The sequence below is a fragment of the Salvelinus namaycush genome, chromosome 6 (genome assembly GCF_016432855.1).
Source record: "Salvelinus namaycush isolate Seneca chromosome 6, SaNama_1.0, whole genome shotgun sequence".
In the NCBI taxonomy this organism is placed as follows: Eukaryota; Metazoa; Chordata; class Actinopteri; order Salmoniformes; family Salmonidae; genus Salvelinus; species Salvelinus namaycush.
In genome coordinates, this window is record NC_052312.1 from 20,185,861 (window position 1) to 20,209,224 (window position 23,364).

Genomic DNA, 23,364 nt, shown 5'->3' on the forward strand with positions numbered 1-23,364 from the left:
AGAATATGATTAGTCAAAGATTTTGTGACCGTTGTGGTTTGAGGTTGCCAGAATCTGTCTGATATATAAGAATAGTAATTAGCTGTCTCCCAGTTCTGACTTGTAACATTTCCTCTGCATTATAACTTCATCATGATATTACTGTACATATTTTAGGCAGCAAACACTGATAAACAAAGAATACATCATGTAACAGCACTATGAACAGATATTGCAATTTTATTGCGATTTTGTAATTCTGGACAAAATACAGCAATGTGTTATACATTAAAAGAAATAGTGAATGCCATAATGTTGCATTTTTCAACACAATCAACACATGCATCACATACGAAACCTGCAGGTTCTTTACATAAAATTAAATCAGCATGCAATAGTCTTCAGAGAACGTGCCATTGTTCGTCTTTAAATTAACCGTCGTCCAATGAAAACTTTCACTAAGTAAAATATTTCACTTTCATAAACAAACTTGTGATTCATATTAAATATAACTATTCCACATTTTAAACAATTATTGTAATAATACATCATAAGTGTTTTTTTGAAAATAATAACATTGAGTTGAACAGTCAGTTGACAAAGATGACCTGCAGCAGCAGGAGTCACCATGGTGACTTTACATTCAACCAATCACCATGAGGTATAGCGTGGTCCCATTTTTATTGGCCGTTGTCACAGATTGTCTTTTCTCTGAGAAGCTCCTTTTTTCATGGAATGTTATAGCAGTTCCATAGAAACAATAATTGAAAGTAAAACATAAAAAAAGGTATTATTCTGATATATGTCCCTTTCTTATCGTAAAGTGAAATTCAGTTGGTAAAACAAGGAAATATTGTGCCATTTAACAAAAGTCCTCATACATGTTGTCTATTTGTAAAGTTTAGAATATTTTCCCCCACCCTGTCAACTGTCGACAATATGTGACGAGAGATGGCAGCATCAACATCAACAGTACCTCAGACCCAGAATCACAAAATGGCTTCATGGCGTTTGCTTGTATTGGCTCTTATTTACTCCTATATCCGTAACACTGTAAATAAGTCAAAAGAACCACGTCCATCTTACGTTAAAGTAAAGATTATCCTTTAAGCTTCACACATTCCTATGTGTACTTTCTTAACTTTGGTATTGAGGTTTGGTCTTGTAAAAAATATTTATGTTGCTTGTACAGTAGCAATACTTCCAAAGGACATACTGGTAGCTAGTGGTTTAGCCCCCCACCCCAACCCTCAATAACAGGGTTCCGAACATAGACATAGAATTCATTCTAATTCTATGGTTCCAACCAGGGAGCAGCAGACTGATGCACAGAAGTGATGTGAATAATAGACTACCAACCTCCCCTTTATCTAAGGCTGTATCAAGTGACACCCTATTCTCCATATAGTGCACTACATTTGGCACCATATTCCCCATATAGTGCACTACTTTCAACCAACATGTAGTGCAGTGCACTACCTTTAAACCTCCACTATGGAATAGGGTGCCATTTGAGACTTGTCCCTTAGTCTTCAGTGTGGGCTGTAGTTATGACAACACGTCCAAGACACAACACAGCTTTTTTTAATCAATCAACCAATCGAAAAACGCTGAGATCCGAGAATTACCCTTCCCTCTCTTCCTCTCTCCTTCCCTCAATCACTCCTCACACATAGACTCCCCCAGGTCCACAGCTCCCCCCCTGGTCAGCCGCCGCATCTTGCTGAAGTCGTGGTCCGTGCGGAGGTAGGAGAGAGAGGGGCCTCCCTCGCTGTGGCTGGCCAGGTCCTTAGGCTGTGCCTGGGTGGGAAGGGTCCTCATCTCCCCCCCGGACCTCCAGTAGAGGGTGTAGTCCTGGGGCTCGGAGACGGCGAAGGTGGAGGCACAGAGCTGGGCCAGGGCCTCGCTGCTCTCGCCGGCTCTCCACTGCAGCGTCCGCACAGCACTGCGCCCGCCGTCCTGGAACAGTACCCGAACGCACCTCTGCAGACACACACACACACACACACACAGAGAGAAACACACACAGGCATAAACACACACACGTATAAGCAGACACACACATACATATGAGCACCCCCCCACACACACCCAAAAACATGCACACACACAAAATAAGTTACAAAATGTATAATCTTATTAACTCACATAAGCAGCCTTTATAACACAGCCCTCCGAGACCACACAAAGCTCAGAGAGGTTCAAAATAACAGATCATTTCCCATTCATTTGAACCAAGCTAACTAATTCAATACTGAACACAGTACAGAATACACACAGGCTCAATAGGCTACTGTTCATTAACACAGCTTTACATACTGTAGGCTCTATACCATAAATTCTCATTCCTCAAAATAAATCTATACCAACCACTCTCAAATAGCCTACAGTGCATACAGTCTTCACTGTTTATTCAACAGTATTCATAGACATGTATAGTCTTCATATTCTAACAAATTCTCTACTTTTATATCTTTACGTTAAAACACACCCACTTTAAAACGCACACACTGTAAACATACATTTAACCAGCTCCATTAAGTCATACAGTCCCTTCATCTTGACAAAAATAATCCATACACTTGCACATAACTAGTATACATGAAAGTACAATAATATACATCTCCACTAAATGTGAATACAGCGTACCATAATACACATAACACTGTCTGAATGTTCAGTACTGTTCAATGTATTACATAATTGGAGAACCACCTACACTACCAGCGCCATATAACACACACACACGCACACACACACACACACGATACAGCCCCAGCAACAAGTTTCCCATTACCCACTATTATAACCATGTCATTAAACAACATTAAAAAGCAGCAACTTACAGAGTCACTGAGCTCCTCGCTGTCCGTGTGCATATTGTGTTTGCTCTCTTCAGTGGGTTTCTGCTGCTCAGTAAATTTCATGTTATCTGACCGCCCACTTCTTCATAGCACTTAGCTAGCTCACTGATCTCCCTCAGTGCCAGTACTGCAAATCTGTTGGCGGGTGTGCGTGTGTGTTATAGCTATTTGAATAGAGTGAGCAGCCCACGTGACTGAATAGCTAACCACAGTATTTGTACCATTTCATATGGTGAATGGTGGTCATCATTTGTGGACGCTTCAAATACTAGGAGAATGGTGTGTGTGTGTGTTAGAACTAGCAGCTATTTGAAGGGAGTGAATATACTACACGTCACTAATCAGTTATCCACTGTACTATGTTAACTGGTGAATGGTGGTCAGAATTTGGGGAATAACAAGCACGAGGAGGGTGCGCCTGTCTGGAGTGCTAGATGGGCGGGGTTTGTTCTTTTGGGACTATTCCATTGGTTCCATTGCACCAGGCATCACAATCCAGCACGGCTAAAGTATTTGAAGGAAAATGAATGCTATTTGAACCCAGGTCTGGGTGACCAGAGGGAGAGCGGACATGCTGACTCGCCCGATGGGAGAGTCTATTATTCACATCACTTCTGTGCATCGAAAAATGTCTTGGTGTCACAGGAGGTCCACTTTATCTTTGTCTGTTAAGCTGGACAAGCTTAATCAAAGTGCCCCTTTCTCCCCGTATGCCATCCACAGCCTTGGATGGCGTACGGGAGGTGCGTAGGTTGAGATCTGTAACCATACAGATCTCATCCCCAGGATCCAAATCCAGTTGCTTCCCCACCTCCTCCAGTAACTTTGCCTGGTAGGCCATCAATAAAGAGGTCACGTTGAGTGCTCTGATTGATAGGGCTGAGGTTTTGTACGTCTTATGGAAAATACAGACAGAAAAGTGCTCCGTCTTTACAAAGAGGGAAGTACTAGTATAGTGTCAATAGCACGCCATGTGTGGTGGAGGTAATCAGCCAGTGACGGCTCCACCATGGGAGTGTTGCAAAACCCGGATTCCTCCATATTGTGTCAGGTTTTGGCCAAGACTGTTCGGGTTTTGGTCACTAGATGTCCCCATTGCACCTTTTTTGTACCTTTTGTTTTTCTTGCTCTAATTATTGTTTGCACCTGTAGGTCATTCCCTTGTTAGTATTTAAACCCTGTGTGTTCCTCAGTTCCTTGCTCAGTGTTTGTAAGTTAGCACCCAGCCCCAGCCCAAGCCTTGTTTTATATAGATATTTCTCTTGTTGGATTTTCCAGAGGTTCTCTGGTTTAGTTCTTGTGTATTATTTGAGTAGTCTTTTGAGGTTTGTTTTTCCCTGCTGTTTTTTACCACTTTGTGGAGTTTCTTTTGTATTTTGGAGGATTTCCACTTTGTGCCTCTTGGCTTTATTTTTGGACATTGTGGATTTAGTTTCTTTGCCTGAAGATTTTGTTCTTTAATTAAACCACCATCTCTAGTACTGCTGTGTCTGCCTCATCTTCTGGGTTCTGACGATTATTAGTGACTGTTTCTCGCACCGGGTCCTGACAGAAACACTGAGCCATTATAATGAACCCAGAGGCAGCCAGTACCCAGGATCTTTTTTCCATGCTGTCCCACCACGAGGGGACTGTCCAACGCCACGAAGCTGCTCTGGTTCAGCAAGAGGCCTTAATGGCTAGACATTCTCAACTTCTGTCAGAGATGCTGACTTCCATAAAGCAGATTTCGGATCGACTTTCCCCGGCAACCGCTTCTGCTCCAGTTCATCCGATTCAAGTGCCCCTGGCAGTTAATCCCCTGGCTGAACCTCGTCTGCCGCCTCCCCAACGGTTCTCAGGGGATCCGAGTGTTTGTAAGGGGTTTTTCACCCAATGTTCTCTCTCCTTTGAGCTGCAACCATCGTCGTTTCCCACCGACCGGTCCAAGATAGCATATATCATCACCCTGCTGTCGGAAAAAGCCCTAGCCTGGGCTACTGCTGTGTGGGATGCCCAAAGTCCCTGCTGTGCCAGCTACTCTACCTTTGCTGAAGAATTCAAGCGAGTGTTTCAAGGTCCTACCAACGGCCCTGACTCAGCCAAACAGCTCCTGACTCTCCGCCAAGGTCGGCGCAGCGTGACGGACTATGCCATCCAGTTCCGCACTGTGGCAGCAGCAAGTGGCTGGAACGACGAGGCGCTCACAGTGTGTTTTTTGAAGGGTCTTTCTGACACCATCCAAGATGAACTGGCCACTCGGGAACCACCGGACAACCTCGAGTCCCTTATCAAGTTGGCTTCACGCATAGACCAGCGTCTGAGAGAGAGAGAACAAAACCATAGACCGCTCACCCTAGCTCCTATCGGTTCCAGCTCCGAGTCTCCACCTTTATCCTCGCTGGCTCCACCAGAACCCATGCAGGTTGGACGCATCTCCCAGGCTGAGAGAGACCGCCGGATGAGGGAGCGATGCTGTCTATATTGCGGCAAACCGGGCCATTTCCGCTCCACGTGTCCCGGGCTCCAGGGAAACGCACTCTCCCGTGCAGGCCTGGGAGGACTGTAACGGGAAACATAACCTCCTCCCATCCATCCAACTCCCGCCTGCTCATTCCAGTTACCCTTTCCTGGGACGACCACGAGTTTTCTCTTCAAGCCTTGGTAGACTCTGGAGCCGCAGGTAACTTCATGGATGGGGTCTGGGCGAAGGAGAATGGCGTTCCTTCTGAACCTCTAAGTGACCCCATAAGGGTTACTACGTTGGATAGAAGCCCTTTGGGATCTGGACTTGTCACTCGTGCCACTACCCCCTTGCGACTTTCAGTTTCCCAACACCAGGAAGTGATGAACTTTCATCTGATCTCCTGTTCCGAGTTCCCTCTCGTCCTTGGTTATCCCTGGCTTCACAGCCATAACCCTCACATCGACTGGTCTGTGGGCACTATCAAGCAGTGGGGTCCTACGTGCCAAGCCACTTGTATCTTCCCGAGTTCCCAGAGTTCCCCTTCCGAGTCTCTAGAATCCATCGACCTGTCCCGAGTTCCCGAGTGTTACCATGACCTCAAACTGGTATTTAGCAAACAGAGGGCCACCAAACTACCACCCCATAGACCTTACGATTGCACCATCGACCTGTTGCCGGGGACCTGCCCTCCCAGGGGTCGGATCTTTTCCCTTTCTCCTCCCGAACGAGCTGCTATGGATACCTACATCAAGGACGCTCTGGCAGCAGGCCTCATGCGTCCATCTACCTCGCCGGCGGGAGCAGGGTTTTTCTTTGTGGCCAAGAAAGACGGTGGATTACGACCTTGCATCGACTACCGGGGACTCAATGCCATAACCGTCCGTAACCGCTACCCGCTACCCCTTATGGCCACAGCCTTTGAGCTGCTCCAGGAAGCAGTTGTCTTCACTAAGCTTGACCTGCGGAACGCATACCATCTTGTGCGGATCAAACCCGGGGACGAGTGGAAGACCGCTTTCAACACGCCTACTGGTCACTACGAATACTCGGTGATGCCCTTCGGCCTGACCAACGCTCCGGCTGTGTTCCAAGCGCTCATAAATGATGTGCTTAGGGATATGCTTAACATCTTTGTGTTTGTTTACTTGGATGACATCCTCATCTTTTCGAGCTCCCTTCAAGAACACACTAAGCATGTCAGACAAGTGCTCAAACGCCTCCTAGACAGCCATTTGTACGTTAAGCCGGAAAAGTGTGAATTCCATTCCTCTCGAGTACAATTCCTGGGATTTATAGTGGAACCCGGACGAGTCCAGATGGACCCCAAGAAGGTAGAGGCGGTAGCGGATTGGCCCACCCCCAAGTCCGTTAAGGAAGTTCAGCGTTTCCTGGGCTTCACCAACTTTTACCGCAAGTTCATCAAGAACTTCAGCTCGGTGGCAGCCCCTCTCTCAGCTGTAACCAAGGGTGGCAACACAAGGTTTCTGTGGGGAAGAGAAGCTGAGACGGCCTTCCAAGGACTCAAGCAGCGCATCCTCTCTGCTCCCATCCTGACACTACCAACGGCGGATGAACCTTTTGTGGTGGAGTTAGACGCATCAGAGGTTGGGGTTGGAGCTGTCCTGTCTCAGAGGGGTGAAGACAAGAAGCTTCATCCTTGCGCCTTCTTCTCTCACCGGCTTACCCCGGCCGAGAGGAATTACGATGTGGGGGATCGTGAACTCCTAGCGGTTAAGATGGCATTGAAGGAATGGAGACACTGGCTCGAGGGGGCTTCTCAACCGTTTCAAGTGCTTACGGACCACAAAAATCTGGAGTATATCCAGCAGGCGAAGCGGTTGAACTCCAGACAAGCTCGATGGTCTCTTTTCTTCAGCCGATTTCAGTTTATCCTCACCTATAGACCCGGGTCGAAGAATCTCAAACCGGACGCCTTGTCACGAATCTACTCTCCTGCCATTCGAGAAGATACTGACATGACTGTCCTTCCTGCCGCTAAGATCGTGGCTCCGATCTCGTGGCAAGTGGAGGATACCGTGAAACAAGCTCAAGCCATCGAACCGGGCCCTGGAGGAGGTCCTGCCAATCGGTTGTTTGTTCCCAAGGCAGCAAGGTCCCAAGTCCTTCTGTGGGGGCACTCCTCTCGCCTCACCTGTCACCCGGGCGTAGGTCGCACCTTGGAGTTCATCCAGCGTAAGTTCTGGTGGCCCACCATAAAAGAAGACGTTGCCACTTTCGTCAAGGCCTGTTCCGTGTGCTGCCAGGGCAAATCTTCTCACCTCCGCCCTCAAGGACTCCTTCACCCTCTATCTATTCCCCACCGACCCTGGTCCCATATCTCGTTGGACTTTATTACTGGCCTTCCTCCGTCCCATGGTAATACTACGATCCTAGTCATCATCGACAGGTTTTCTAAGGCGGCCAGGTTTGTTCCCTTGACCAAATTACCTTCTGCCAAGGAAACAGCTGAGTTGGTGATTAACCATGTGTTCCGAGTCTTTGGGATTCCGCAAGATATGGTTTCCGACAGAGGTCCCCAGTTCGCCTCAAGGTTTTGGAAGGCCTTCTGCCAACTCATAGGGGCCACGGCCAGTTTATCTTCAGGGTACCATCCGGAGTCCAATGGCCAAACGGAGAGGATGAATCAGGAGCTGGAAACCACCCTCAGATGCATGGTTTCCAACAACCCGTCCACATGGTCATCCTTCATTGTTTGGGCCGAGTACGCGCACAACACCTTGTGCTCCTCCTCCACTGGTATATCCCCGCATGAGTGTCAGTTTGGCTATGCGCCTCTATTGTTCCCGGACCAGGAGGCAGAAGTCAGAGTGCCTTCAGCCTCGAGGTTCATCAGACGCTGTCGGCTTACGTGGAAGAAGGCACGTCTTAATCTTCTGCGTTCCTCACAGCAGTACCAACGACAAGCCAACAGACGTCGCCGTCCCGGTCCTACCCTGTACCCCGGCCAGAGAGTATGGCTCTCAACAAAGAACTTACCGCTACGGGTGGAGTCTCGCAAGCTGTCCCAGAGATTCATCGGTCCCTTTAAGATTGCCAGGAGAGTCAATCCCGTTACTTTTCGCCTGCACTTACCCAGATCCCTTAAGATCAATCCAACATTTCACATTTCTTTATTAAAACCTGTTGTTTTTTCTCCCCTTATCCCGGCAGGCAGACCTCCCCCTCCGCCCCGTGTCATCGGTGGCCAGTCGGCTTATACCGTCCACCGGATACTGGATTCCCGCCGGGTGCAGCGGTCCTGGCAGTATCTGGTGGACTGGGAAGGCTACGGTCCCGAGGAGCGCTCCTGGGTTCCTGCCAAGGACATACTGGACCCTGACCTCATTCGTCAGTTCAGGACCCTCCACCCTGAGAAGGCTGGTAGGAACGTCAGGAGCCGTTCCTAGGAGGGGGATTCTGTCAGGTTTTGGCCAAGACTGTTCGGGTTTTGGTCACTAGATGTCCCCATTGCACCTTTTTTGTACCTTTTGTTTTTCTTGCTCTAATTATTGTTTGCACCTGTAGGTCATTCCCTTGTTAGTATTTAAACCCTGTGTGTTCCTCAGTTCCTTGCTCAGTGTTTGTAAGTTAGCACCCAGCCCCAGCCCAAGCCTTGTTTTATATAGATATTTCTCTTGTTGGATTTTCCAGAGGTTCTCTGGTTTAGTTCTTGTGTATTATTTGAGTAGTCTTTTGAGGTTTGTTTTTCCCTGCTGTTTTTTACCACTTTGTGGAGTTTCTTTTGTATTTTGGAGGATTTCCACTTTGTGCCTCTTGGCTTTATTTTTGGACATTGTGGATTTAGTTTCTTTGCCTGAAGATTTTGTTCTTTAATTAAACCACCATCTCTAGTACTGCTGTGTCTGCCTCATCTTCTGGGTTCTGACGATTATTAGTGACTGTTTCTCGCACCGGGTCCTGACATATTGTGCATGCTAGGGGAGTCCCTAGCCAGGATCTTGCTGTTAAGGGACTCGTCCCATAAGCTCCTAGCCTCCCTGAGGCAAACTGGGACCGCAGGAAGCAGTTGCTTAACGGGGGCCATGCAGGATGGGAGTCTTTTCCCATCGTACAGGTCCCTTCTGGGGTCCTGGCCCCCTAAGGGAGCCGGCCACTCGATGCCAAGTCTGGCCGTGGCTCACTTGCAATTGCTGAGGAGCCTAAACTCCAAGCGAGGGAGATTTGCGGCTCTTCCGTCCTGGGGGCAGGGAGACCTATGGACTTGAGAGGGGAACAACAACAGTGTCTTCAACCTCAATCTCAGTCTTAAAGTTGAGGACACCCACAAGATGTATCCCCGTTGTCATCCCCTAGCTCGCTTTCACGACACCATATCGTCAGACAGTGAGGGGCTCGCCCCAGCTTATCTCGGTTGTTGGGGGTTGAGCCTCAACCTCGGTTGGTGGCTGCGAGGTGAGGGAGGGGGTAGAGATAGCGGAGCATTTTAGCCTCCTGATACCCGCTCTAGTCAGCAATTTACAATGATAACAGGACTTGGGGTTGTCGAATGCTTCCTGAGCATGTTCCCTTCCGAGGAAATTGATACATAGAAGGTGAAAATCATTTTCTGCAATCATGGAGCCGCAAGCGCAAGAACGTGGGGGTTTGAGTGCTTGGCCCAGCTAGCCTTGGGATGGGGCAGCAGTAGCCATTGTATAGAACAGGGATAGCTGATGACAAGACACCTTTTGTAAAAACATGTAAGCCCTGGGCTTTTGATAGGTATAAGCTAGCTAGTAGAAGCTAGCTTATGTCATGCAGTCTCTCTCTCATCCTGGGATTTAAGGTATTACCGGCATATCACACAAGGGGGCGCTAAAAACACAAGAAAAGCCCATTGGTTCTCTATTATCAGAATGCTAAAAAAATTAGCACAAACTAATAGCGAAATAACTAAATGCCAACAAGCGATAACGAACATAAACTAATTGCAACGACAAGTAAATCCAACTCATAAAGTTATGCAAGCATAGCTTAGTAGCTACCAAATGTGATTTTCAGTGAGTGTGGACACTTACAAGCGAAAGTGAATGAGAGAAATTGTGCAAATTAACAAAGTTGTGATGCATGCTTTTCTGAAAGAAGAACAGCTTGTGTACACGGAGCAGATGTGAGAAGAACGGAGGAGAAAAAACGCTAATAGGAAGTACAGGGGAAAAAATGGCAACTGTACAGATAACTCATCCAGATATCTGTGACTTCTGGCAGAAAGATATTATAAAATATCTGATGGCAAACATTTAGTAGTGAATTCTATAGAACGCTCTAGATATATAACACTATGGGCTCATCGGCTCCCTCTGTCTCCTGTTGTGCTGTTTACAAACAAACAAGTGACTGGCTCAACTGGACTTTAATGCAGGGGAACTTAAATCCGTTTTACCTCATTTCTACCTACATGTTAAATGTGCAACAAGAGGTGGAAAAACTCTAGACCACCTTTACTCCACACACAGAGACGCGTACAAAGCTCTCCCCTGCCCTCCATTTGGCAACTCTGACCATACTTTTATCCTCCGGATTCCTGCTTACAAGCAAATATTAAAGCAGGAAGCACCAGTAACTAGATCAATAAAAAAGTGATGAGATGAAGCAGATGCTACAGGACAGTTTTGCTAGCATAGACTGGAATATATTTCCCGGGATTCTTCCGATGGCATTGAGGAGTACACCACATCAGTCACTGGCTTCATAAATAAGTGCATCGATGACGTCATCCTCACAGTGACTGTACGTACATACCCCAACCAGAAGCCATGGATTACAGGCAAAATCCACACTGAGCTAAAGGGTAGAGCTGCCACTTTCAAGGAGCGGGACTCTAACCTGGAAGCTTATAAGAAATCCCTCTATGCCCTCCGACGAACCATCAAACAGGCAAAGAGTCTCAATACAGGACTAAGATTGAATCGTACTACACCGGCTCCGACACTCGTCAGACGTGGCAGGTCTTGCAAACTATAACAGACTACAAAGGGAAGCACATCCGAGAGCTGCCCAGTGTCACGACCTTACCAGACAAGCTAAATTACTTCTATGCTCGCTTCGAGGCAAGTAACACTGAAACATGCATGAGAGCACCAGCTGTTCCGGGCGACTGTGTGATCAGGCTCTCCGCAACCGATGTGAGTAAGACCTTTAGACAGGTCAACATTCACAAGGCCGCAGGGCCAGACGGATTACCAGGACATGTACTCCGAGCATGCCCTGACCAACTGCCCTCTCCCTGTCTGAGTCTGTAATATCAACATGTTTCAAGCAGACCACCATAGTCTCTGTGCTCAAGAACACTAAGGTAACCTGCCTAAACGACTACCGACCCGTAGCACTCACATCTCTAGCCATGAATTGCTTTGAAAGGCTGAAACCCTAGGCCCACTCCAATTTGCACACTGCCCCAACAGATCCACAGATGATGCAATCTCTATTGCACTCCATACTGCCCTTTCACACTTGAACAAAAGGAACACCTATGTGAGAATGCTATTCAATGACTACAGCTCAGCGTTTAACACCATAGTGCCCTCAAAGCTCATCACTAAGCTAAGGACCCTGGGACTAAACACCTCCCTCTGCAACTGGATCCTGGACTTCCTGACGGGCCGCCCCCAGGTGGTTAGGGTTGGTTAACAACACATTCTCCAAGCTGATCCTCAACACGGGGACCTCTCAGGGTGCGTGCTCAGTCCCCCCCTGTACTCCGTTCACTCATGACTGCACGGCCAGGCATGACTCCAACACCATCATTCAGTTTGCCGATGACACAACAGTCCTCCTGATCACCGACAACGATGAGACAGCCTGAAGGGGGAGGTCAGAGACGTGACCATGTGGTGCAAGGACAACAACCTCTCCCTCAACACGATCAAGACTAAGGAGATGATTGTGGACTACAGGAAAAGGAGGACCGAGCATGCCACCATTCTCATCTACGGGGCTGTAGTGGAGCAAGTTGAAAGCTTCAAGTTCCTTGGCGTCCAAATCACCAACAAACTAACATTGTCCAAGCACACCAAGATAATCGTGAAGAGGGCACGACAAAACCTATTCCCCCTCAGGAGACTGAAAAGATTTGGTGTGGGTTCTCAGATCCTCAAAAGGTTCTACAGCTGCACCATCGAGAGCATCCTGACGGGTTGCATCACTGCCTAGTATTGTAACTGCTTGGCCTCCGACTGCAAGGTACTACAGAGGGTAGTGCGTACGGCCCAGTACATCACAGGGGCCAAGCTTCCTGCCATCCAGGACCTCTATACTAGACAGTGTCAGAGGAAGGCCCTAAAAATTGTCAAAGACCCCAGCCACCCTAGTCATAGACTGTTCTCTCTGCTACCGCACGGCAAGCTGTCTAGGTCCAAGAGGCTTCTAAACAGCTTCTACCCCCAAGCCATAAGACTCCTGAACATCTAATCAAATGGCTACCCTGACTATTTGCATTGCCCCCTCTTTTACGCTGCTGATACTCTCTGTTATTATCTATGAATAGTCACTTTAATAACTATACCTACATGTACATATTACCTCAATTAAATCAAATCAATCAAATCAAATTTTATTTGTCACATACACATGGTTAGCAGATGTTAATGCAAGTGTAGCGAAATGCTTGTTCTTCTAGTTCCGACAATGCAGTAATAACCAACGAGTAATCTAACCTAACAATTCCACAACTACTACCTTATACACACAAGTGTAAAGCGATAAAGAATATGTACATAAAGATATATGAATGAGTGATGGTACAGAACGGCATAGGAAAGATGCAGTAGATGGTATAGAGTACAGTATATACATATGAGATGAGTAATGTAGGGTATATAAACATAAAGTGGCATAGTTCAAAGTGGCTAGTGATACATGTATTACATAAAGATGGCAAGATGCAGTAGATGATATAGAGTACAGTATATACATATGAGATGAGTAATGTAGGGTATGTAAACATTATATTAAGTGGCATTGTTTAAAGTGGCTAGTGATACATTTTTACATAAATTTCCATCAATTCCCATTATTAAAGTGGCTGGAGTTGAGTCAGTATGTTGGCAGCGGCCACTAAATTACCTTGACTAACCGGTGCCACCGCACATTGATTATGTACCGGTACCCCCTGTATATAGCCGCACTATTGTTATTTTACTGTTGCTCTTTAATTATAATTTTTTTAGGCGTTTTTCTTAAAACTGCATTGTTGGTTAAGGGCTTGTAAGTAAGCATTTCACTGTAAGGTCTACACCTGTTGTATTCGGCGCATGTGACACATACAATTTTATTTGTTCTGGGGAACTACTGTAAGCTTCATAATGTAAAATAATGTGACAGATGAAATGAAAAACGCAATCTCCATTATCTCCTAATGTATTGCAAAAGTTGACTGCAAGTATTAATTTAAAGTTAGCTGCAAATATTCTTATATTTAAAAAAATTCAAGAAATAATTTAGACGGCTTTGAAAAAATATCTTGTGGCTTTTTCCAAATACCCCTGTATACGGTATACCGCCCAAGCCTAGAGGCAATAATGCGTTAGCTAGCTAGCAGCTACCTCATGGCTAAGGCACGCTGTAGCTAGCACAGTGCTAGCCGGAGGGAACCACGTGGTGGCAGTTCGACTTCGGGTAGGTATTCTCCCACGACCGTAGAGCCGCGAGGCTAACCAGTCGGTCTAGTTAACACAAACATGTAAACCAAGGTTAAACTAGACGAGAGAAGGGAGCTAGCAATATTACCGTGTTGCAGGTAGTGATGCTGGTGTGGTTAGCTTGCTTTCCAGCGAGCTAACCAGGTTAGCTTAAGCCTTGTGGAGTGAGCTCGCCCTTTGTTAGTGTGGTTAGCTAGCTTTCCAGCTAGCTAGCCAGGTTAGCTAATGTCTTGCGGCGTAGCTAGCTGTGTAACGTTAGCTACCACCGGAGACTGAGGAGTAGAAAATGTATTCTACTCGAAGCAAAACTTTCCTTACAGTCAGTACTCAACACTATTGACGGAAGCTGATCGTCCTATGTTCGGCAGCGTTAACCTCGCAATTTGCCTGAGAACAGTTCAGTAGGAAGACAGGGATCTAGTCGTGCTGAGGGTAGTGGTCTCTTCCGCAAGGAAGAGAGGCGAGAATGACTAGCGGGCAGACATCCAAGAGATGTGATCCACTGAGCCAATCACATTGTGAGATATCGTATTTGAAATATAACTGTAAATTGCTTTGTGACAACTGCTGATGTGAAAAGGGATTTGTAAAATAACATTGATTGATTGAAATAGTGTCTTACCTGGTTCTGTTGTCTCTCCTGGTGGCTCTTGGCTTCCAGGCTGCGTCTGCGGCCCCACTCCCTCAGCCCATCCTGTGCCTCACGAGTCAGACCTCCTGGGGGGACTTGGTCCCCCTCCGCCTCTGGGCTCTGGATCAGACACAGGCTGGCATAGACGCTGGTCAGGTAGTACCCACCTAGGAGACGGGGTGGGGGCACAGAGCACAGAGCACAGCGAAATGTCAATACAGTGACTTTGAATGCCATCTAAATATCCATTCACCCACATATGTCTTCATTATCCCCCATGTTATTTTAAAGGTGGAGGGGTGTATGAGGGAAAGGGTTGTAGTGGGTGTAGTTCATAGTGGGTGTAGTTCATAATGGTACCCTCTCCTTTGGGGTAGAAGTAATGTGTGTGGCAACACTTTATTTTAATGGTCTGTAAAAAACATATATTAATTATTACTCCCACATTTATAAACCATTTACTAATCAAAGTAAAGCATTTTTACAGTCCCTAATCTAAAGTGAGTGCTATTTAACCTTAACCCTTCCCTAACCTTAAACCTAAATGGTGTGCAATCTTTTTGTTAATGCCTTATGAATGGTTTATAATGAAGCGTTAAAATAAAGTGTAACCAGGTGTGTATTGTGGGGTGTAGTGCATAAAAGGGTGGAGTAAGTGTGTGGTCTGTATCATCTCCCCTAGGGGTGTAGTTAGAGATATAGGTGGATTGAAGGTGGACAGGGTGTAGGCTATAAAGGGTGTAGTAGGGGTGTAGTGCGTACCCTCCCCAGTGAGCCAGGAGGGCTCCAGCAGCTCCATCATGTACTCCACCTCCAGTAGGATCTGAGGTGTGTTACACATCACTATCACATAGGACAGCGCCGGCAGGAAGTCCGCCGAGCTCACTTCCTGTCCTGGGAGCATGAAGAGGATGGCAAGACAGCTTTAACAGTTAATTGATTGATTATGACAGTGGATAACAGCTCCTAGTTTATAACAGTCACATCAATTGTGTTATTAAAATGTTTATATTTATAATAGATAATGACTGGCTTTAGCTACTTTATATTAAATCAAGCAAAGTGAAGGCCCACTCACCACCGTCGTGGAGGGCCCCCATGGCTTTCTGGACCGCCTTGCACATCTGCAGAAGCAGCAGCATCTTGTCTATGGGCGAGTGGGTGCGCTGCATGAGAGCCAGCTTCTGCCTCACCCTCTCCACGCCACGGGTGTCGGGCACGCCCACAAGCACCCCAAGGTGCTCCATCGCCCCCTCTTGGCAGTCCAGGAGACTGCAGGCCAGGCGCTTGGTGGAGCCGTCCTGTCTGTGGAGGGAGAGGAGGGCCTGGCCAAGCAGCACCCTCAGAGGCTTCAGCACACAGCCAAACATGGCCTTCTCCAGGGCTAAGTCTGCATGGGGGAAAACACACACATACGTCGGTAGGCACGCACACACAGATGCATGCATGAGCAAACACAAACAAACGCAAGTGCACATAGACGCACACACACACACACTAGCAGTTAAAGATTGAGGAAACACATTGTATAAAGTTACACTTTATTTCTGAGCACAAACTCTTATCTCAAACATCTCAAAGTACCAGTTATATATACACATACCCCTACACACACCAACCACTTTACAGAGGAAATTATTCTTCATTACTGAGGGACTGGGGGAAGTGGCGGTATACAGGCTTGCCTGACTAGGCTGACATTGTCCAACACACATAAAGCTAACTTCAGCTCTACATCAATACCCAGCCCCCGTCTTCCCTCGATCTCTTCCTCTATTCCTCTGTCTCCCTCCCTTTCTCTCTTTCTACCTTTCTGTTCCTCTCCCTCTCGCTCCCTCCCGAGCCACTGAGAATCGTGCTGCTCTTCAAGTGCGCGTGGGACTGCGATATCTTTTTATGATAAACGATGAGTGAGGGAAAAAAATGCAAATGCCTCCACCGACGCAATGTGTGTGTGTGTGTGTCTGCGCAAATCGTAGCAACGGTGGACTAAAATCAGCAGAGTCTGCTCCACTCTCTCCAAAAGCCTCAACACTCACTGCTCAACCAGGCAACAGTGTATCACACACATACACCAACCATAGTCCCCCCCCCTGAAATCTCAATGAACGTATGCCCTATATCTCCTATCCAGCAACATACTTTTTGGCTGGCTCAATGTAGATGGGTTTCTCTGGCGTGGCTAGCAAAGCTTTTAAAATCCTAGTGACAATATGAACTCCACTGGATGAAGAGCTACCCCTACGCACTAGCATTGTGGTGATAATGCCTTTTCACTAAAATCCTCTGCGGACAGTCTACTCCACGTCTCATCGAAAGCTAGTCTGTTGTTTCCATAGACAGAATTATCTCTCTGTCACCGTCTCCTCTGTGTAATGGTGGGTTTACTGTGCATTATTATGTATCCTGTAAATCCAATGGACAGTATCTGATTGACAATCTGCTTACATCTAATAACATTTGTGTTCTTGTCATCTATTATGTGACACCTCTGTACCGCTCTCAATCTCATGATGACCAAAGTAGTGGTTGGAACTTAAGACAGCTGAAGTTGAAAAAGGTACCTTTCTCATTGTCAGGCACCAGGGTCTCTAGGGGGGGTGACAGCTCTCCGCTGTCCAGCAGGAAGCAATTGGCCTGGGACAGGAAGCGCCGCAGTCCCCGGAGCACCCCCACGGAGGTCGTCGATGAGAAAGACGATGATGAGGATGCAGCCTGCGCCAGGACCTCTCTCAGCTCCTCTCTCTGTCTCTGGATGAACTCCTGGACCAGGGAACCAAACGCAGACCTCCAGAGAGAGAGAGTTTATACCAAAAACGTTACGATGCATTTACACAAGGGTACACAATTCCACAGCAGTTCTATCGACCAATATCACTGAATTTTCTGAAATGTTTACAATGCGACGTAAATTTATGTAAATAAATAGACAATTTGAATGCTCAAATGCGCTAATATGGCATCCAGACAATGTAAAAGAGGGGGGCCAACCTCCGATCCCTGGACAGCTCCTCCACCAGCCTGGCGAGCCTCTTCTCTGGAGCGAAGAAACACACAAACGCCGCACTCATCCTGTGCAGGCCTCCGTGGCCCCCCCGTGAGCGCACCATGGGCGGGCGGTGCTGGGGGTTGTGGTTTGGTTGTTTAAAGAACTGGTCCTCTGGTTCTGGTTCCTCTTCCTCCAGGCTGCTGAATGAGCTGCTGCTGTCCAGTTCGGCCAGAGAGGGGGCCGGGCGGCCCTCCAAGGCCAGGCACGCCACCTCGATGCTGGGCTCCTCTGGAGCAGGAAGGTCCTCCTCTACCTCCACCACCGGAGGTTCTGTTGGAGCCTGGGGAGAGATGGCGTCAAGGTCATATCATCATTCGATGCATCAATTTGTCAGTGTGATGAGTGTGTGAATGTAAGTTTGTGTCAATAAAGGAGAAAAAGAGAGTGAGACGAAAGAAAAGAGATAAAGGAAGACAGAGGAATATGGAAAGAGAAGAGACAGAGAGAGATATATCTCATCAAGTTACCTTTACCGGTGGCGGTACATTTATTGGCACGAGATCCTCATCCTCTGCCGACGTCGGGGACAGTGCAGGGGTCCTCCTCAGGACGCCAGCCCCAGGATGGATCTTCCTGTGTGGGTTGGGACTGGGCTGGAGCCTCTCCTGGTCCTGGGGGTCTTCTGGGACTGAGGAAGGGAACGACCCAGCCCCCCCACCACCAGACAGAGTCATGGAGCTCTCGGTGGAGACACGGACCCTCATACTGCGTTTGAAGCGGTGGCGTTTGTGTGACGCCACCTGGGTTGGCTGCTGTTGCTGCTGCTGCTGGGGAGGGGGGGGGATCAAAGTTAGACATAACAACTGATTCAGGATCATATCTTTGTTCACTCACCTAATGGTTATGGTTAGGATTGGTGGTAGGGGTACACTGATCCTAGATCTGTGGTTAAAGGTAGACTCTGCAAGATGACACCATCCTAAACAATGGGCTGGCTGACTTGCCACTTACAGCCATTTTGTTGTCTATGAGTTTGAACTTCAAGCTGGAGGAAGGCAAGTAAACTGATTCAGGGTCAGAAATAATTCCCCCCCCCCCCCAATAGTTATGGTTAGGAATTACCTCCACCTGTAGGAAGAGTGGGTTGATGAAGCAGAGAGACTCCTGTCTGCCGCAGGACAGCAAGTAACACAGGTCCTGGGACAGACCTGCCTTGACCTGGGTGGCACTGATGGGTGGAGCCTTGGTGGTGCTGGGTGGGGCCTTAATGATGGTGGGTGGAGCCTGCCACCCTGGTCCATTCTGGGTGTCAGACAGGGGACACCAGAACTCTGTTGGGATGTGGGGAAAACAAGAAGTAGAAAGACAATGCAGTCTGGTTCCGATTCTGGTACTGAACGTTTCCATAGTTTAGTGTTCAGAGGATATGTCAGTGATTAACGCCATAAAGAGATAGATATTGAAGTGCTTTGAAGACCATATCCTACTGTGGTGGACATTTAGACCTAGTCCAGAAAACCAGCCCTAGACACTTTCATCCACAGTCTAATGTAATGCTACACTATAGATCCGTCGAATGAATCCCTACCTAATCCCATATGAGAGATGGCCTCCAGCTTTCTGTGGGAAGAGGCCTGAGCAATGGCTTCTGGGAGCTCCAAAGGGAAAGGCAGCACATCTCTGGAGACAACACACACACATAGTTATTTAGGATCAAATGATATGGTGGTTCCCAAGACATAGTGGGCTGGAACAGCATGTGGGTGCCCTGTTTTGTAATGGGAGTGTCATTACAGAGTATTTTAGTCAGTCGACAAAACAGACCAAAGCAGTGGCAGTGTTATTGACAGGTACACAGGTGTAAAGGTAGTGCTAATCACCTGCTGATGCAGTAGAAGGCCACCAATCGGCAGAGGTCTGGGAAGCTGAGGGAGGAGTTCTCCAGGGCGAAGGCTGGTGATAGGACAGAGAGTTTAAAACGAATCACAGCGTTGTAACATTTGGCAGCATTCTTCATTGTTCATGTGTTTCATTGTTAGTTTAGGAGGAGTGTTTCTTAACTCCAGTCCTCGAGTACCCTCAACAGTACACATGTTTACTGTAGCCCCGGACAAGCACACCTGATTCAACTAATCATCAAGCCCTTGAGTTGAATCAGGTGCGTTTATCCTGGGCTAAAATCAAAACGTGTACTGTTGGAAGTACTTCAGGACCGGAGTTTAGTGTGTGTGTTGACTTTGATGTACACATGGTACTCACTTGAGTCCTCCTCACATATGAGACACTCCTTGATGGAGGACGCTGCCCTGTCAGGTGTCACTCGGACACACAACATCTTCCTCTGGCTGGAGCTGCATTTACGCACCAGGAACGTCTACAGGGGCCATCCATAAACATTGGCAAAGAGAACAATAATTATGTACCTAATCAAAATGCCTTTATTTGAATGGCATGTTCAATGGAAACAAAGATTTGAAAACTCACAAGGCGTTTCGGCTGCATGGCGTTACATTTTGTTCCCATTGAACATGCCATACAAATAAAGGCATTTTAATTAATTATATGAAGAGTGCCTTGGACCTCCTTTCTTTTTGGTGACCAATTGACACTTTTTTACCAATGAGAACCTTCTGTTTCCAAAGACCTACTATTGTGTACATTAGCAGCGCTTCCCTTCCTCCCTTTTTACTACCAATAATGACCGTTAAACAAGTACTGTTGTAAATGTTCGATAAGTGCTGTCAATAGTAAGTAAGTAACAGTAAGTCATGGCTGAAGTTGGATTTTATGAGGGTGCTTTGTGAACGTTACAGTAAGTTCCTGAATATCTTGTATACTACTCCATTGGAAAGCTATACTAAATTGAACAGATGCTGTTCACCTGAGAGTGAGGGTTAGTTCATTAATTGATGGAATGATCTGATTGGCTCTCCTCACCCCGACAGGTTCTCTGAGCAAGATGTAGAGGGCGGAGTCAGCGTTGATTGACAGCTGCAGCCAGATAGGGTGTGTGTGGAGGAGGCGGTCCAACACACTGAAACTCCTCTGGGAGCCCAGGTCCCCCTGCATCTAAATAGAACACAGGAAGGGTTTTATGTATCTCTCTTGTTTCCCCCTCTCCCTCTCAAAACTGCAGGGTGGATGTCACAGTGGTGACATTGTGTGGGCTGCCGAAGAGCATTGCGAGCGTAGCAGCAGATGGTTGCCTTGGTTACCGAGGCCTACACATCCTACCAGGCATTCCCGCTCAGTAACAGCACCCCTCTCTTCCAACACGCGGAGACACACACAACACACGCAAGCGCACACAAACACACAAAACACTTCCAACACATACCCCTCCAGGAGTGCATGGAAACTACTGACAAGGTGAAGAGTCTTCGGTATATTTCTAGAAAGTACCATGACTTTCCACTGTTGCAAGTGTATTTATACCCTTTGTTTTATTGGCAATTCCTCTCTACTGGTAAACACAGCATCCTCATCCCTCGTATCGTAGAGAAAGGTGAGATGTAATTCTGAACAGGAAGGAGCCTTTTGTTATTGTTTTCTTTTACGACTTGATGATGATAACATTAGTCATTATAGGAGTCAGCCACGTAGGGGAAATCACTTAGAAACAAGGAGGATAACACGTTCATGTTGTCTAATTACTACATCACAGCAGATTTAACACTTCAAAAGCCTTCTCGTCCTTTTCTGTGAGAGATACAATATTTTCCAGTACGAGTGTAAGTCTCATAATGCATTAAACGCCATTATCAGCCGGAGGCATAATTGAGAAAACTCTCAGTCTCTATATTATCATTCAATCTGAAGGGCTCAATTCCCTGGTCTTTACAAACTGATTTAACATGGTAATATAGTAACACAAGTGACACACATCCTGTGTCCTCTATGACTAACATAAACAACCTCCCACCTCAAGTGAGTGTGCAGGGCAGTGTAGGGGTCAACCATACCACCCAAAGCAAGGCCGACACACACACACACACACACACACACACACACACACACACACACACAACGCCAAAGGCGAGAGATAAACCATGCTGGTTACTTCCAGGTCCCACTTACATAAAACACAACACGGCCCCCCGCCCCTCCACACACACACACACACACACACACACGTAATGCCCAGAGAGGGAGCAAGGGAAGAGAGAAAGAGAGAAAGAAGGAGAGGCTCATATGCAATATCCTAAATCTACTAGTAGGATGTAATTGATTTGTGTTGTTTGTCATGTATTCTTACAGACTTGAAAAGGTAAACATGTATTATGGTCTTAAAAGAAAAATCCACTCAAAAAAATATATTTTTGTATTTTCTTTTCATTAATCCACATAATATATTCTCAAAATCTTTTGCATGTCAGCAGTCAAGTGAGGTGGCACACAATTGGCCCATCATATGATGCAAAGTACATCATCATGATGATGTGGCAAGTGACACTTTGCTCCTTGAAAATCCTATATCTTGAAAACTTGACTGCTGACATGCAAAACATTTTGGGACTGTATAAAAAAATATTTTTAATATTTTTCCTTTAATAGGTCAACTACCGCCTCTCGAGCGGTGCAGCGGTCTAAGGCACTGCATCGCAGTGTTTGAGGCGTCATTACAGACCCGGGTTTGATCCTGGGCTGTGTCGTGACCGGGAGACCCATGAGGTGGCGCATAATTGGCCCAGTGTAGTCCGGGTTAGGGGAGGGATGTCCTTGTCCCATCGCGCTCTAGCGACTCCTGGCGGGCCAGGCGCATGCACGCTGACACGGTCACCAGTTGTATGGTGTTTCCTCTGACACATTAGTGCGGCTGGCTTCCGGGTTAAGTGAGCAGTGTGTCAAGAAGCAGTGCGGCTTGGCTGGGTTGTGTTTTGGAGGACGCATGGCTCTCGACCTTCGCCTCTCCTGAGTCCATATGGGAGCGATGGGACAAGACTAACTACCAATTGGATATCCCGAAAAAGGGGTCAAATAAATAAATAATAATAAATAACATACAAAAATATAAATAAGGAAACTGCCCTTGAAAAACAAATTTTCGGATCGATATGATACATTTATTCTAGTGTCAAAATTTACTACAAAGTGTAAATAGGATAATTTTGTCCAAAACTGTGGTAGCTATTGAGGCTACCTGCTACTTATTAAACAAAGTAAGTTAGCTAAATGTATTTAGAAAAGAGACACATAAACCCATAATATATTTATCCAGTGCTGTTAATCACAATTTTAAATGTTCCCTAACTCCACCTCCAACTGACAGAGCAGCAATTTAAAACATTTTTCAGATGAAGGAGAAGAACAGCTGTCAGCGCCCAAAATCTTTCTCATGGATAACAGCATTTTATTTCATTATATAATCATAACATTTATTTTAAATATGTTTTTCCCCTGACGGGTGACAGAGGAGGAAGATATTTTCCTCAACTGCCTACAAGCAAGAGTTTTCACCGAGCTAGCTAACACAGCTAGTTAGCTAGCTAGCTCCTTTAGCTTGCCACCACAATATGCAGAGTGACTGACCAAGGTAAGAATTATTTTGGAAATTAAAGCTCTGACTTAATGTCATGTATGTGTTAGATATACAGTTGAAGCCGGAAGTTTACATACACTTAGGTTGGAGTCATTAAAACTTGTTTTTCAACCACTCCACAAATTTCTTGTCAACAAACTATAGTTTTGGCAAGTCGGTTAGGACATCTATTTTGTGCATGACACAAGTAATTTTTCCAACAATTGCTCACAGATCACAGATTATTTCACTGTATCACAATTCCAGTGGGTCAGAAGTTTACATACACTAAGTTGAC

At 46.5% G+C, this 23,364-nt stretch overlaps 1 protein-coding gene across 1 annotated transcript; it reads right to left on the minus strand.

Moving 5' to 3' along the window:
* Positions 1–1,638: 1,638 nt before the first annotated feature.
* Positions 1,639–20,617, minus strand: si:ch211-168d1.3 (ras and Rab interactor 3). The gene is made up of 12 exons (XM_038995260.1): positions 20,486–20,617; positions 19,808–19,922; positions 19,429–19,501; positions 19,137–19,228; positions 18,671–18,879; positions 18,076–18,375; positions 17,551–17,888; positions 17,124–17,347; positions 15,638–15,949; positions 15,322–15,453; positions 14,551–14,726; positions 1,639–1,962 (listed from the first exon to the last, which is right to left on the minus strand). The coding sequence occupies exons 1-12, from the start codon at positions 20,615–20,617 to the stop codon at positions 1,639–1,641; spliced, it is 2,427 nt and encodes an 808-aa protein (XP_038851188.1).
* Positions 20,618–23,364: the final 2,747 nt, after the last annotated feature.